At 40.0% G+C, this 15,571-nt stretch overlaps 1 protein-coding gene and 1 pseudogene across 1 annotated transcript; both read left to right on the top strand.

The window, feature by feature from the left end:
• The first annotated feature begins 1,077 nt into the window (after positions 1 to 1,077).
• LOC127629489 (olfactory receptor 2AT4-like) lies at positions 1,078 to 2,064 on the top strand. Its single transcript, XM_052106583.1, has one exon. The coding sequence runs from the start codon at positions 1,078 to 1,080 to the stop codon at positions 2,062 to 2,064; it is 987 nt and encodes a 328-aa protein (XP_051962543.1).
• A 6,552-nt stretch (positions 2,065 to 8,616) lies between these two features.
• Positions 8,617 to 9,549, top strand: LOC127629488 (olfactory receptor 287-like; annotated as a pseudogene).
• Positions 9,550 to 15,571: the final 6,022 nt, after the last annotated feature.

The raw sequence follows: 15,571 nt of genomic DNA, 5'->3' as shown, positions 1-15,571 counted from the left end.
AACCTGTTATTTATTAAGTGGGGATTTTTTACTTTTGTTTACTTTGTTTTAATATGTTTACACTATTCTTAATGTTACTGGATAAATTACTTGAGATTTTCCTAACAAAAGTAGTAAGATGAAAATGTAAATCTCAAGGGCAATTGAGACATAAAACACCTGTGATAATGACCATGTAATTACACTAGAATTAAAATTAAAAGCTTTTCTCAGTTTAGTAGGATATCATATTTTGAAGCTTGCATCATCAAGGCCTCCTTTCTTTAGTTCAGGGTTAAAATAGTTGGTAGTAGTTTTTATGCTTTTTAACATGATGTTTTATTGGACAAAAACTTAGACTATAAATAATAAGTGAGATAATTCATTCATTCATTCATTCATTATCTCACTTATTATTTATATTTTATTATTTATTATTATTAATGAATTAAGCAAACAATAAGTGAGTTTGAATATAATAATCCTGAGTACTACATTGTCTTACAATTACACCCTGATTTGTAAGTCAATTTATACAATGTAGTGTAGTTGCTGTTACTGTTTGCTGGTGATGGATTCCTCAGAGTATCTCATTAGAGTAGGTCATTGGTTAGTTTTAAACAATGCATGTGGTATAGGATCAGTGTCATTGACCAGCCACATAATTCCCCACCTCAATGAGAAGGAAAAAAAAACATTCATGTTGCTTATAAATCTTCAGCTGCAACATATTTAAAGAGTGTAAATATACAGCATATTAAGACATATTGTAAGTAAATGATTTGACTCTTATTGAATTGTGATTGTATTAGCAGTATGCACTGTTAACAAAATAAATTCTGTAAATATTTCCTAGATGAATATAACTTTCCTTTATTCTTAAAATTATGAAATTAAACGTAATACTTTAATTTACTGTTATGCATTACTGTTCTGAAATGCTGTAATCTGTAATCTGATCTATTCTAATGCATAATATCTGTGATTTCAAGCCAAATATTATTGTTATTATTTTAAATATTTAAAACAAAAGGCATATCTCAGTCTATATTAATCTAGTTCTGTCTTCTGTCTTTTTCATACAGCCATCAGGTCAGCATGTCAGCTGGAAACATAAGCTATATTAAGGACTTTTTCATTGTCGGTTTTCCTGGGCTTCATACAAGTTACTATGGCGCTGTGGCAGTGTTATTGGTCTTTGTCTATGTCTGTATCTTAGTGGGGAATGGAACATTTCTTGCACTTTTTACTCTGGAAAAATGCCTTCATAAACCCATGTATTATGTCATTTTAAACCTGGTTGTAAGTGATGTATTATTTAGCACCACAACCTTACCAAAACTTATTTCCAAGTATTGGTTCCAGGCTGGTAATATTTCATTTACTGGTTGCTTCATTCAGATGTATTTTGTACATTTTTTTGGATCAACCAATTCTTTTTTCCTGGGAATAATGGCCTTTGATAGGTATGTAGCCATTTGTAATCCACTAAGATATCCTAATATAGTCACAAGTTCGAGCATTCTCAGTCTTTGTTTTATTGGATGGATGCTAGCACATGCATGCCCTTTAATGATGGTAATAAGGGCATATCCTCTCCCTTACTGTGCAGAAAACAGAATCATACAATGCTACTGTGATCACGTTTCTATCACATCACTTGCATGCATTAATCGTGCTATATACGGTGTTCCAGCTGTTGTATTTGCAATGGTTGTTTTGCTTGGACCTCTGGCTTATATTGTTTTCTCTTATGGTGCCATCTTTGTGGCAGTTTTGCAAATTTCAAGCACTCAAGGAAGGCTGAAGACTTTCTCCACCAGCAGTCCTCAGCTCATCATAATTGCTCTATTTTTCCTACCCAGGTGTTTTATTTATTTGTCTGGCATTATTGGTATCAACTTCAGCACTGATTTGCGTTTAGTCATTATTATGATGTATAGCCTGTTTCCACCCATGATCAATCCACTCATTTACTGCTTAAGGACAAAAGATGTAAAGGAAAGCTTACTTAAAAGATTAAAAACTTCAACAAATCCTCAATATAATCCAAAAAAAGTAAATGTGTCAACTCTATGCAAGTAAATGGTTTCAAGATCTGTAAAAACACACAAAACTGCATCTAATATTTTTTACAGAGTGAGGTTCAATAGTCTGAAATCACTAGTTGAAATGCTGCTTTTTGGCATTTATTCTAAAATAATACATTTGTTCTATTACTATTTGTTCTATTATAGATTAGTATACATTTTAGTGAAAAGAAGAATTTAAATTTTAAAATGTATTTTTGAATTTGGTTTCCCATTGCTTAAATGACTGCATGCACTGAAGCTGGCATGTACTCCACAAGTTTGTACCAAACCTGATGATCCATGTTATCCCAGCAAGAGTTTAAAATGTTCCAAAGAGCTTATTGTGTATATTAATGGAAACAAGTGAATAGGAAATTTTGTACAAAGGAGAAGACAGATTTTTACTTTGTTTTCCTTTTTTAAAACTCCTAAAATGTTCTTTTTCTTTCCAGGTTTAAATTAGATTTTTAATGTGGTCTCAGACTTTTGGACTCCACTGTTTGTCATACTGCATACTAAACTAGAGAACTGTGAGAGGATACATTTATATTGTTTAAAATCTATAGGGCATTGGGGAAGTTTTATATTTTGTCACTGTTACTGCTTTTTTCATCGTTCTCATTTTTAAATGCTTTGCTATTGGAAGCCAGGAAAAAAATAAATAAAAATAAACTTTATTTTAAAAAGATGTATTTGTTGTTGTACATGAAAAGTAATATAAAGTAGATGCTTTATTTTCTTAAATAAAGTCTATTTACTTACAAATACATTGGATATACATTGAAAATGGCAATACATTAGATTTGTGGATTGCTGTGTGTGCAATAAAAGAAGGTAATTCATCTTTAAACCAGGAACTGAATGTTTACTATTTAAGATATCACATGAACACTAAGGAATGGATAGACAGACCTTATATGAAAAGGCTTGCATGTAATGTAACCTCTACTGTAATTCTAAAACAATCCAGAAACCAGGTCAATCCATATGGGCAGGTAGGGCAGAGCCTCGCCTAAATATTCATCCCTAGAAAACATAGATCCATCCTATAAACTGCTAATAATGTAATTTGTTAACCCATAAAGTGTTCAGAATTCTGACATTTCTGGCCTAGTATAATGTTTTATTACATTTTTAATGAGGGCTGGCCTGTGGGTTTGTGGGGCCCTAGTGGTGAAAATAGTGAAAATGGGCCCCCTGCTGTGAAAATTGTAATTTTAAAACACCATAGAACCACTGCAAATGCAATGAGCTGATTTTTTAATAGAAAGCACTAAAAAAGAAGCACTATACTGTATAGCTCAATAGATGACAAATAATGTGTCCATTAACTTTTGCCCAACATGAAGATGTTAGTTTAACATCTATTATGAATATGTCTATTTTAAGTGCTGTGACAAGTCACCATTTTATCACCTTATTCTGATCGCCTTTCAACTTTTTTTAGAGAAGTACAAATAAAATAGTGTCTCAGTTAAAATGAGGTCATGGAATCTGCCAGAATGATAATTACTGGGAAACATTTTACTATAAGGTTTGCATTAGGTATCATTGACAATATATAATAAAATGTATTAATTTATTAATCATAGGCAGCTTTCTTGGAAGGGTCATGTTCTCTTTGCGATAAAATGCCAGTGAGAACTTTGCAGTCATGGCTCACTTCCTTCTTCATGAAGCATGGAGCCAACGCAGCTGCTACACAATCTGGTCCGTCCTGGGCTGATGCTCAGCCGGCTGGGTCAGCAACACCAGCAATCTGGATGTGAACATGGGAACGTTTCCGCCAGCAGAGCCCCAGCGGACCTCCCATCCCCCATCGTGCTCGTTCTATCCGGAAGAGCTGTCAAGCGATGCAGTCGACCCGCATCAGGGAGGGTTTAATGTGTTGTTCGCGGCTCGCGACAAGGATGAGCTTTCGGTCGCAGCACTGGAGGGTGGGCTTCTGTTATCGGAAGAAGACTAATCTTCTGAGCTTCGTTTTCAAAGGTGGTAATGTGAGCCTTTTGTCCACAACAGTTCCCTGTATCCGGTGAACCCAGGACACCCTTTAAGGTCATAATTTGTACCTTTTGTCCACAACAGTTCCCCATATCCTGTGAACCCTGGACACCCTTTATTCTCAAGCACTGTTTTGGTACAAACTCGGCGGAGGAGTTACAACACCAGGCCCAGTACTCGTGGTATGCCCCTTTTCAGGTGAGCCCATGTACTTGGGCTCAGTGCTCCATAAGTGGTGTTTCCCCTTTGGGTAATTCCATGTGGCACATTTCTACTGTTCAGGTTTCCCCTCTGATGAACCCTGTGTTTCCCCTCATCAGAGCCTCGCTATGATTCGGCCACTGTTCCTGTGTCCACACTTCCGTACCTCGTGACATGGTTCAACGTCTGCGGCGTTTCCTATTGGAACCCCTAATGTCACTACATCGATGAGTGACAGGGAACTTCTAGGTTACAGGTGTACCCCTGTTCCCTGATGGAGGGAACGAGACGTTGTGTCCCTTCTGCCATAGACGCTGAAACAGCCGCTGACATGGCCGGGACGCTCTCTTGGCTCCTCAGCATAAATCTGATTGAGTGACGCATCAAATTGCAAATTCCACTTGCCAATTCTCATTGGCCTTATCTATTTTAAGCAAAGGTGATTGGGGCTCTCAAGATCAAACCCCTAGTGTCACAACATCAGCACAACATCTCATTTTCTCCATCAGGGAACAGGGATTTCACCAGTAACCTAGACTTTTGTGGCAGCGGGGGTGTGGTCAAGTGCCCGTCCGGAGAGAGGAAAGCGGTAAGGGCACTTACACCTGAGCTAAATTATGCCAACCTGTCTCTGATTTCAGTGAGCACGGGGAGAGCGGATAAAAGACGCCACCAGCAGTGAGAGAGAGAGAGTGTCACACGTCAGTCCAGTGTTGATGTATGCTGTAAAATACGAGAACTGTATGTTGTTAGGAAGTTTATGTTAGCTGAGTGATTCCTGTCGATTGAAAGCTGTGAGCACTGCTGTGTGGCCATTAAAGCCCTTACCTGAGAAGAGCAACTCGTCTTCGTGTCCCCCCTAACATCCAAAAGCTTTACACTGGTGCCGAAACCCGTGAAAATCCAAGTACACCTCATGAAGCCCTCCCAGTTGGCCGAGATCCTCCAGTCCCTTGCCAGGATGCATCAGACACACCAACAGTCCCTGGTTGAGCTGCGTCAAGATCAGGACTGACGGTTCTTTTAAGTTCTGCGGGCTCAAGCAGAGGACCGGCACGCGATCCAGAGCCTCCTTGCCCAGGAGAGAGCCCCGGCCGTGACACCCGATATCTGCACCCAGCTTCCCCAGGTGTCAGGAGGCAAAAGCATGTCCCGAGGTTCTGGTGCTGAGAAAGGACTCGAAGCACTTACCTTGCTCCGCACACCCGGCAGGGGGCAGGCTAGTGACTGAGGAGTAAGTACCGTGTAGGCGTCCTATGAACTCCTAGTTGTCGTGGTTCTGGAGGTGGGGGTGCGGGGGTGGCTGAAGTGGCTTTCTCTTGTAAAGATAGAACCGCTTGGCTCCGAAGGAAAAGATCTGAAAGGACAGACTCATTTCCCTCCTTTATACCGTATGTCCGTAGGCGGGACATGCAAATTCTGTCTGCCAATTTCTCATTGGCCTTTTCTCAAGTTCAGAGATGCGTGAGGCTCTCAATAGAGACCCCTAGTGTCGCTTCTTCGACACAACGTCGAAGTGAGCGACAGACAGGGAACTTTTTTTGCCAATTTTTTCGCTTGCAAAAAATCTGCCTTAAGAGAGCTGTTCAGACCCCAGCCAAGACCATCAACTGGGTATATATGAATGTGTATGTATTGTTTGCTTCTATTTCTCATATGACTGATACTCATAGTAACACTAACACGGTTACTCTTATTATTTTGGGAATGGCTAGCCATTCTCGCTCAGGTCCCAAGTCAGCTAGAAAGATTAAACACTTCCCTGACTCTGTTTCTTATCCCTCGTACTCTGACATTGATTCACAGGCACCAAAATCTCTCCCATTTAAGCCTAGCCATCCATTTGGTATTGGCTGTGTGGTCAAACTCCAATATGATGTTGCAAGAAATTGACTTTTTTATTCTGTTTTTTTACACAGGCTGTAGTTGCTGAGACATGCAGCTTTACAAACCGTCAGGGGTGGGAGCTCATCCTAAACTGTCCATCATATTCCAGCTACCAAGGAGCTTGGATGGAGGTGACCCCCAATGAATTTTACTAATTTCTTGGGTTGCTCATTTACATGGGGTTTTCAATTCGCCCTGATTCCCATCGTCATTGGGGAACCAAGTCACTTCAGGGCTCAGTGGGCTAGGGGATTTATATTGCATGACCACTACAAGGTTCTTTTAGCAGCTCTACATGTTGTAGACCCTACCACAGAGGATAATCAGGATTGCCTTAGGAAGTTGTTATCTTATTGCCCACCTCAAACAAATTTTTTTTCTCTTTCAGCCTAACCAAAATCTTGCAACAGATGAACGTATGGTCAAGTCTAAAGCTTGGTCAGGATTTAAACAATACATGAAGGGCAAGTCTACACGGTGAGGTTTTAAATTATGGGTAATTGCAACATCAGACTCAGGGTATACTATCGAATTTACACCAGGGGTTGAGCGTAGACCGTTGAACTTAAGCCAGATAGATTTCAGAGAAAACCTGGCTCGTCAGCTGGGAGGTATTGATATTCACGCAAGTTTCCCTTTGCATACACTAAAGCATGTAGTCCCTCCTTTGCATCACTCCACGCAGCCCATGTCCCTAAATTTGAAGAGTCCTCTAAGAGATGTTGGCTATGCTATTGGAAAAGTAGGACTGAAAATAAAACTTAAGTAGCTTGTTGCATGGCAGTTTTTAATGGCAAAAGACTTTGCTTGGTTCGCGATAGGAACTGTTTTCAGTCTTGGCACTCAGCTGAGTGTGACCAGTTTCACGAAGAGGCCTAGGTTGGTCTGTGTTTACTGGTGTTGTCATCCTCCCCTCTTTTCTCGCTCTCTTCTCTCCACATGTATGGCAGTTGTTGAGTATTAATGAATTTATATATATATATATACTGTTCGTGCACTCTTTATTAACAATTTATCTACTGTAGATAGTTCGAAAGTTTTATTTTGTATAATTTGCTTTGTAATTCGTGTGTAATTCTAATCTTCAAATTAAATAAAATGTGTGTTTTATTGAACACATAAAATGTATATTTCAGTGTTTGTGTCCTTTATGCATTTGGCAGACGCTTTTATCCGAAGACACTTACAGAGCCCTTATTACAGGGACAATCCCCCCGGAGCGACCTGGAGTTAAGTGCCTTGCTCAAGGACACAATGGTGGTGGCTGTGGGGATCGAACCAGCCACCACTCCCATTTCAGATGCAATCTCAATTTATTATTACAGGTCAAAAGGAGTATTTGAGGAGTGGTCATGTGAAAATGTATCTTAACATTCTAAATATTATTTTTATTCCATTTTCCCACTAATCACTTGAATGGTCATAACTTCTAAACAATAGATTATATTTATAATCTGTCTGCTATTCTACGATGCCCACAAAATTATGTATATTTCATACATTCTAAGTTTCCCTCTAGCTTGTAAATAAAATGGCTGAAATTTCAGTTGTCTGATGAAGTATGTTGGCCGGAGAAGATTTTTGTAAAAATTGCTGTGTGAAATGTTATTGATAAAGGATGATTAGCCTTAAATAATCATACATATATTTACATCATTTGAAAGACCTTCTCTTCAATATGGTATATACAGTTCGGTGTGTGATGTTATATGAATATGAATATAATATGAATTTGGATATGAATATCATATTCTGGCACATAATGGAATTTTCAGAATTTTGGGTCAGGCAGGAAAGGGTTAAACCATTTACAATAAAGATGTGTGAAGTTATTTGGATTTTTTCAACATTATCTTTAAAATACAGTGTCCTGAAAATGGGACATTTCTTTTTGCCGAGTTGCACCGGCTGCCTTTACTGGCACGTTATACATTATTCAAGGACCCGGTATCAGTCACGGAACACAGACGATCACCTCGCACTCACACTTTTACTTCACGCTGGCAAAATATTTTTTATGTATTTTGTATGGACAATGGGGTAAAGTTGCTTATGCCTTGTTTAAGTCAAAATACTGTCATGAACAAACACCATGATGTGGTAATAGCAAGAGAATACCCAAACAACATGTCAACATCTGGGCGGTGTCTTTGGTCTTGGGATGAGATGATAAACTGTAACTTCGGTGTGTCTGTGTCATATGGACACTCAAGGTGTAGGAGAGCATTCTATCTTTCGTTCTAGCTTTTATATGCATCAGGTGCTATTTTGGCTATGCATTAATACCGGTGGTGACTAAGTAAATCCTCACCAGTTTAGTGGTTAAAATCCAGCAAATGCAAAAGAACACAATTGTAATATTTTGTGCTATAAATTTTTTTTTTTTACCCTTTTAGGATTGTTTTCATATTATTTTTGCATTTCAGTGAGTACACACAAGTTCAGATAATTTTTTTTGTGAAGCCTTCCTAGAGCCATGGCTTACACCAATTTCACTGAATTCTACCTGCTTGGATTTCCAGGACTCCAACCACAGTATTATGGAGCTGTAGGAACCTTTTTGTTATTTGTTTACTTGCTACTGGCAGGAGGAAATATCTTTATTATTTCGTTAATTGCTTCTGGGAGATGTCTTCAGAAACCCACTTATTTAATCTTCTGTAACCTTGCTGTGTCTGATCTTGCTTTTGGAACTGTCACGTTGCCTAAAACCATTGCAAAATACCTGTTCAATAGCAGCTCTATATCATTTTATAGTTGCTTTTTGCAGATGTTTTTTGTTCATTACTTAGGAGTATTAATTCTTTCCTAATGTTATTAATGGCCATTGATCGATTTGTTGCAGTATGCAACCCACTAAGATACTATGCTCTTATTACAAACAAGACTATTTTTATGGCAAGTGCAGTGATTTGGACAATAGTAATATCTTGGCTGTCAGTTATTGTTTACAATGCCTTCGATGAGCCCTTCTGTGCTAATGTAATAACCCAAAATTACTGTGACCAAAATTCAATAATGAAATTATCTTGTAGAGATGTAAGGCAGAAAAATACTTTTTCATTTTCATGTGCCATGTTTGTTCTCTTGGGCCCTTTGATTTGTATTATGCTCTCTTTTATTGCCATCATTACATCTGTTTTCAAACTCTCTGACATACAGGCCCGGTATAAGACATTCTCAACTTGCACTCCCCAGCTTCTTATCATTTGCCTGTACTATGTCCCAAGATGTGTTGTCTATGTGTACGACGTTACAGTTGCAATCACTCCTGGCATTCGGATTATGTTGATTATGTGGTACAGTCTGCTCCCCTGTTGTCAATCCAATGATATACTGCTTCAGAACAAAGGACTTCAAAGATGAATTAAGGAAGAAATGCAGGGATAAAAAGTTGGCATGCAGATGAATACACTCTGGAGCAAAATTGTACGTATTTAAAATGATTTTAATACAGTAGAGTGCATGTTGTAAACTATGCACTGTTGATATACTATATGTGCTTATACCACTGTATGTTACACTTTCAATCAGAAAGAATTACATATTTGTGAAATTGATTGAATGAAATATTTAATAAAATGTGCTAAATGTAATTTATTATCTGTTATTTAGTATTTTTCACCAATAAAAATAGAGATATTTTGAAACAGAGCAGAGATGTAGACTACAGTTTAATTAGTTGTATTAGATTGTAGTGAGTTGTAATCAAAATACAACTACTCTATAATAAAAACAAAATTAAGTAAAATTTTACTATTTTTGAAAATAACTAAATTACTTATATTAAATGTAGTTTGTAGTTAGAGGTCATAAATGTATGTAAAACTCACAATTTAATTCTGTAAATGTTCAAAAAGCATATCACTCTGTTTGAACAGCTGTCTTTAAATGCAATATACAATACAATACAATATGCCACAGTACACATACATACAAATATACACATATACAATACTGCAGGGTAAAGAGTGCAATATAAATATGCAGTGTGCAATTTAAAAGAGCAGCAGAATACATAGTTGTCAGTAGATGGAGTCAAGTGGTTATAACTTAAGAGTAATAGTAATAGTCAGTAGTCCAGTGGGTAATGAAAATATGCCATACATGAGGTGCGTAGAGTCTGTTATCTTTTTGTATTAAAGTCTTAACTCTTAAAGTCTTTTTGTAATAAAGACATAATCTTTCCAGGAGCACAGTGGAATTAAATAGCTCTGGTCATGTGATTATTCAGCTCCACTCATGCAAAAAAGTCTGCATCAGGAGTGGACTGTCCATTAGGAGAACCGGGACTTTTCCCGATGGGTCGGCCGTGAAACAGGGCCGAATGGGCTGCGACAAAATGGTGCAGTGATATGCCGAATGGGGCAGCGATATGCAGAAAAGGACCCCCAACAACTTTTGGGCCAGATGTAAAATCCGGGCCAATTTCTCTTCCCAGTCCGCCCCTGGTCTGCACTATCATTTATAATTGACAACTGTGTGCAAAATACATCAAAAATTCCTTTTATACCCCAGACACAATTGAAACAGGTGGGATAGTGTAGATTAAGTGCAGAGTTCCAGCAATGTCTCCAACTTCTGCATTGGCTAGTGCACTATCAAACAGAGACACTGTGACAGAAACTTCTAGACAGCAGGGTTTCCGTTAGCCAGTAATCATTATCGCCGCTCACTAAATGCATATTACGTAGTCTACATAGGGAAACAACTCCCTAGGGAGGCATCAGAAACTTCACCGGCTGCCTTTACTGGCACGTTATACGTTATTCAAGGACCAGGTATCAGTCCCAGAACACAGACGGTCACCTCGCGCTCACATTTTCCCTTCACGCTCGTAACTTTTGTAACACGCCTTGCAGTGCAAGGCAGGTGTTAAAATGGCAGCTTTCTTGCTGCTTCTATCATGTTTAAAAGTTCCGAGTTTGCTCCAGGCGGTCGGTTAGGAGCCCCTTCTCCTCTCGCGGTCAGCAGCCGTCGTCCGCTTCCAGGCGGCCGGGCTCCTCGTCCCCCGGCAGATGGCCATGGCTGCTCCGTTGGGGTGGACGGTAGTGGCGAGAACTCTACTACGGCGTATCCCTCCTCCTTCCCGGGTTTCGGCACCAGTGTAAAGCAATCAATGGAAAGGAGGAGGCGAGAACCGGCTTTTCAATATAAATAATAGTTTAATTTCAAACTCAAACAAAAGACAAACACACACGACGGATATGTCCATAAACTATCGCTCTCTCCCACACAATCCTCCGCGAGTCGGCCTTTATCCCTCTCGAAGGCTTGATTAGCCTGATAAGGGACCGGTGTGTATAATCACGACCGGCCTCGCCCTCCGCCCTGCCACATATGCGTTAACGGCATTAAAAATGTATTGCCATTAAACAAAATTTTCCTTAATTCCGACAGCATTAATATATATATATATATATATATATATATATATATATATATATATATATATATATATATAAATTCAGCAAAAAAAGCGTCCCTTTTTCGGGACACTGTATTTTAAAGATCCAAATAACTTTACAGATCTTTTTTGTAAAGGGTTTAAACGTCATGGTTACTGTTGTAACCTCCATTCCCCGATGGAAGGAATGAGATGTTGTGTCGATTGTAGTGACACAAGGGGTCTCTTCTGAGAGCCTCATGTACCTATGAACTTGAGAACATACGGGTATAAAAGGGAGCGGGTGAGCATCTGTCAGACAGGTTTTCACTGAGGAGCCGAGAATAAGGTTACGACGCATTACAGTGGTAGGGATGGTGACGTGGCAAGGGGAACACAATGTCTCATTCCTTCCAACGGGGAATGGAGGTTACTACAGTAACCATGACATTCCCCTTCTGTCTCTCACACGACGTTGTGTCAATTGTAGTGACACAAGGGGTCACACTTCAAAACGCCATGCACTACCCATGTTACGTGACTGCCGAGCCAGGTGCAAGCAAGCTGCTGTGTGCTAGAAGCAGCTGGGTCGGCTGCATGTAACCCTCCCCAACGCCCCCAATAAAAGGTGTCATATACCACTCTTAGGTTCCCAGTACCCGTATGGGAACAGGCGACATGACTTTTATGGGAGCCAGCCGGCCAGCCGCGCATTTTCTCTCTCTATGTTTTTTTGTCATAGAGTTAAAAGTGGCTGGGGCTATCTTAACGCTATAGATGCATTGGGGAAGGTATCCTTTTCATTCCTATTCTTTCAGGGGAAAAAGGCCCTGCAGAGAGCACAACCTGCCCAGACTGGGGGAGGTAACTTGTGGCTAATACACACGGGGATTGTCAAGCCACCCGTGGACATGGTGCGGTGGTAGATCTTGCCTGACAAGGGAAGAGTTGCTACAGACATGGCGACCGGGGGGAGCAAGGACTGCCCAAGGGAGACACGGGTCCTTCCAGCAGGGGAACCATATAGCAGAAAATACATCACAGGGAGTTGCCTGAAGTGGGAACTATGTCTGTGGAGCCCAAGCCCAACACGGGGGACTCGACTCGTGGTGGGTCTGGCTGAAAATTCCTCCACTGAATTCGGCTAGGAAGCAATTGCATCCAAGAAGCGAGAGCTTAGTGGCTAACCTGGGAAAGAAGGTGCACTGGATCAACTTGGTAAAGGGCGCAAGGTGCAAGCAGAACACCCAGTCGGCTGTTCCAGTATTACCGAAGTTCTACTGGCTCGGACCTGACAAAACATGGGACAAGACGATATAGAACCTAGCAAAGGTTTTGGGTGATGGGTGTTGCCCAGCCCACTGCTCTGCAGATGTATGCTAGAGAGGTGCCATGGGCCAGTGCCCATGAGGACGCCCCACTTCTCGTAGAGTGTCCTTGAACCCACAAGGGGGGCACGGCTTCGGTGTGATAGGAGGTCCTTCCTCAGGGACATTTGTCAGGGAGGTGCTGTCACGAGGAGCGTGAGATCCGAGAACCAAGTCTGAGTGGGTCAGTAAGGAGCCACTAAGGTGACCTGTTCCTCATCCTCCCTGACCTTGCACAGCACCAGTGCAAGGCTCACTGGGGTAAATGTGTACTTGCGCAGCCCCCGGGGCAAGCTGTGTGGCCAGCGCATCTGTGCCGAGACGGGCCTCCATTAGGGAGTACCAGAGCGGGCAGTGGGAGTTGTCCTGGGAGGCAAAGAGATCTATCTGTGCTCTGCCGAAGCGGTCCCAAATCAGATGGGTGATTAACAGATGGTCTGAAGCCAGAGTTGAAGCGGTCTCATATGCATCAACCTGAACGGCGCGACCACGGCCGAGGATGCCATATGCCCCAGGAGCCTCTGGAACCGTTTGAGAGGAACGTTTGCCGTAACCTCTATGCTGGCATTTCCGCCGTACCTGCAATGGAGCGAATACCACCGAGATGAGGCGGGAGTCTCAAGTCTACACGGTGAGGTTTTAAATTATGGGTAATTGCAACATCAGACTCAGGGTATACTATCGAATTTACACCAGGGTATGAGCGTAGACCGTTGAACTTAAGCCAGATAGATTTCAGAGAAAACCTGGCTCGTCAGCTGGGAGGTATTGATATTCACGCAAGTTTCCCTTTGCATACACTAAAGCATGTAGTCCCTCCTTTGCATCACTCCATGTAGCCCATGTCCCTAAATTTGAAGAGTCCTCTAAGAGATGTTGGCTATGCTATTGGAAAAGTAGGACTGAAAATAAATCTTAAGTAGCTTGTTGCATGGCAGTTTTTAATGGCAAAAGACTTTGCTTGGTTCGTGATAGGAACTGTTTTCAGTCTTGGCACTCAGCTGAGTGTGACCAGTTTCACGAAGAGGCCTAGGTTGGTCTGTGTTTACTGGTGTTGTCATCCTCCCCTCTTTTCTCGCTCTCTTCTCTCCACATGTATGGCAGTTGTTGAGTATTAATGAATTTATATATATATATATATATATATATATATATATATATATATATATATATATATATATATACTGTTCGATGCACTCTTTATTAACAATTTATCTACTGTAGATAGTTCGAAAGTTTTATTTTGTATAATTTGCTTTGTAATTCATGTGTAATTCTAATCTTCAAATTAAATAAAGTGTGTGTTTTATTGAACACATAAAATGTATATTTCAGTGTTTGTGTCCTTTATGCATTTGGCAGACGCTTTTATCCGAAGAGACTTACAGAGCCCTTATTACAGGGACAATCCCCCCGGAGCGACCTGGAGTTAAGTGCCTTGCTCAAGGACACAATGGTGGTGGCTGTGGGGATCGAACCAGCCACCACTCCCATTTCAGATGCAATCTCAATTTATTATTACAGGTCAAAAAGGAGTATTTGAGGAGTGGTCATGTGAAAATGTATCTTAACATTCTAAATATTATTTTTATTCCATTTTCCCACTAATCACTTGAATGGTCATAACTTCTAAACAATAGATTATATTTATAATCTGTCTGCTATTCTACGATGCCCACAAAATTATGTATATTTCATACATTCTAAGTTTCCCTCTAGCTTGTAAATAAAATGGCTGAAATTTCAGTTGTCTGATGAAGTATGTTGGCCGGAGAAGATTTTTGTAAAAATTGCTGTGTGAAATGTTATTGATAAAGGATGATTAGCCTTAAATAATCATACATATATTTACATCATTTGAAAGACCTTCTCTTCAATATGGTATATACAGTTCGGGTGTGTGATGTTATATGAATATGAATATAATATGAATTTGGATATGAATATCATATTCTGGCACATAATGGAATTTTCAGAATTTTGGGTCAGGCAGGAAAGGGTTAAACCATTTACAATAAAGATGTGTGAAGTTATTTGGATTTTTTCAACATTATCTTTAAAATACAGTGTCCTGAAAATGGGACATTTCTTTTTTGCCGAGTTGCACCGGCTGCCTTTACTGGCACGTTATACATTATTCAAGGACCCGGTATCAGTCACGGAACACAGACGATCACCTCGCACTCACACTTTTACTTCACGCTGGCAAAATATTTTTTATGTATTTTGTATGGACAATGGGGTAAAGTTGCTTATGCCTTGTTTAAGTCAAAATACTGTCATGAACAAACACCATGATGTGGTAATAGCAAGAGAATACCCAAACAACATGTCAACATCTGGGCGGTGTCTTTGGTCTTGGGATGAGATGATAAACTGTAACTTCGGTGTGTCTGTGTCATATGGACACTCAAGGTGTAGGAGAGCATTCTATCTTTCGTTCTAGCTTTTATATGCATCAGGTGCTATTTTGGCTATGCATTAATACCGGTGGTGACTAAGTAAATCCTCACCAGTTTAGTGGTTAAAATCCAGCAAATGCAAAAGAACACAATTGTAATATTTTGTGCTATAAATTTTTTTTTTTTACCCTTTTAGGATTGTTTTCATATTATTTTTGCATTTCAGTGAGTACACACAAGTTCAGATAATTTTTTTTGTGAAGCCTTCCTAGAGCC

Source organism: Xyrauchen texanus, chromosome 36, assembly GCF_025860055.1.
Source record: "Xyrauchen texanus isolate HMW12.3.18 chromosome 36, RBS_HiC_50CHRs, whole genome shotgun sequence".
In the NCBI taxonomy this organism is placed as follows: Eukaryota; Metazoa; Chordata; class Actinopteri; order Cypriniformes; family Catostomidae; genus Xyrauchen; species Xyrauchen texanus.
Note: the sequence above shows the minus strand (reverse complement) of the source record. Positions and strands in the feature narration are given on the sequence as shown.

Bases quoted from the DNA above. Each gene is read 5' to 3' on its own strand.
- LOC127629489 (XM_052106583.1), top strand. From the start codon at position 1,078: ATGTCAGCTGGAAACATAAGCTATATTAAGGACTTTTTCATTGTCGGT.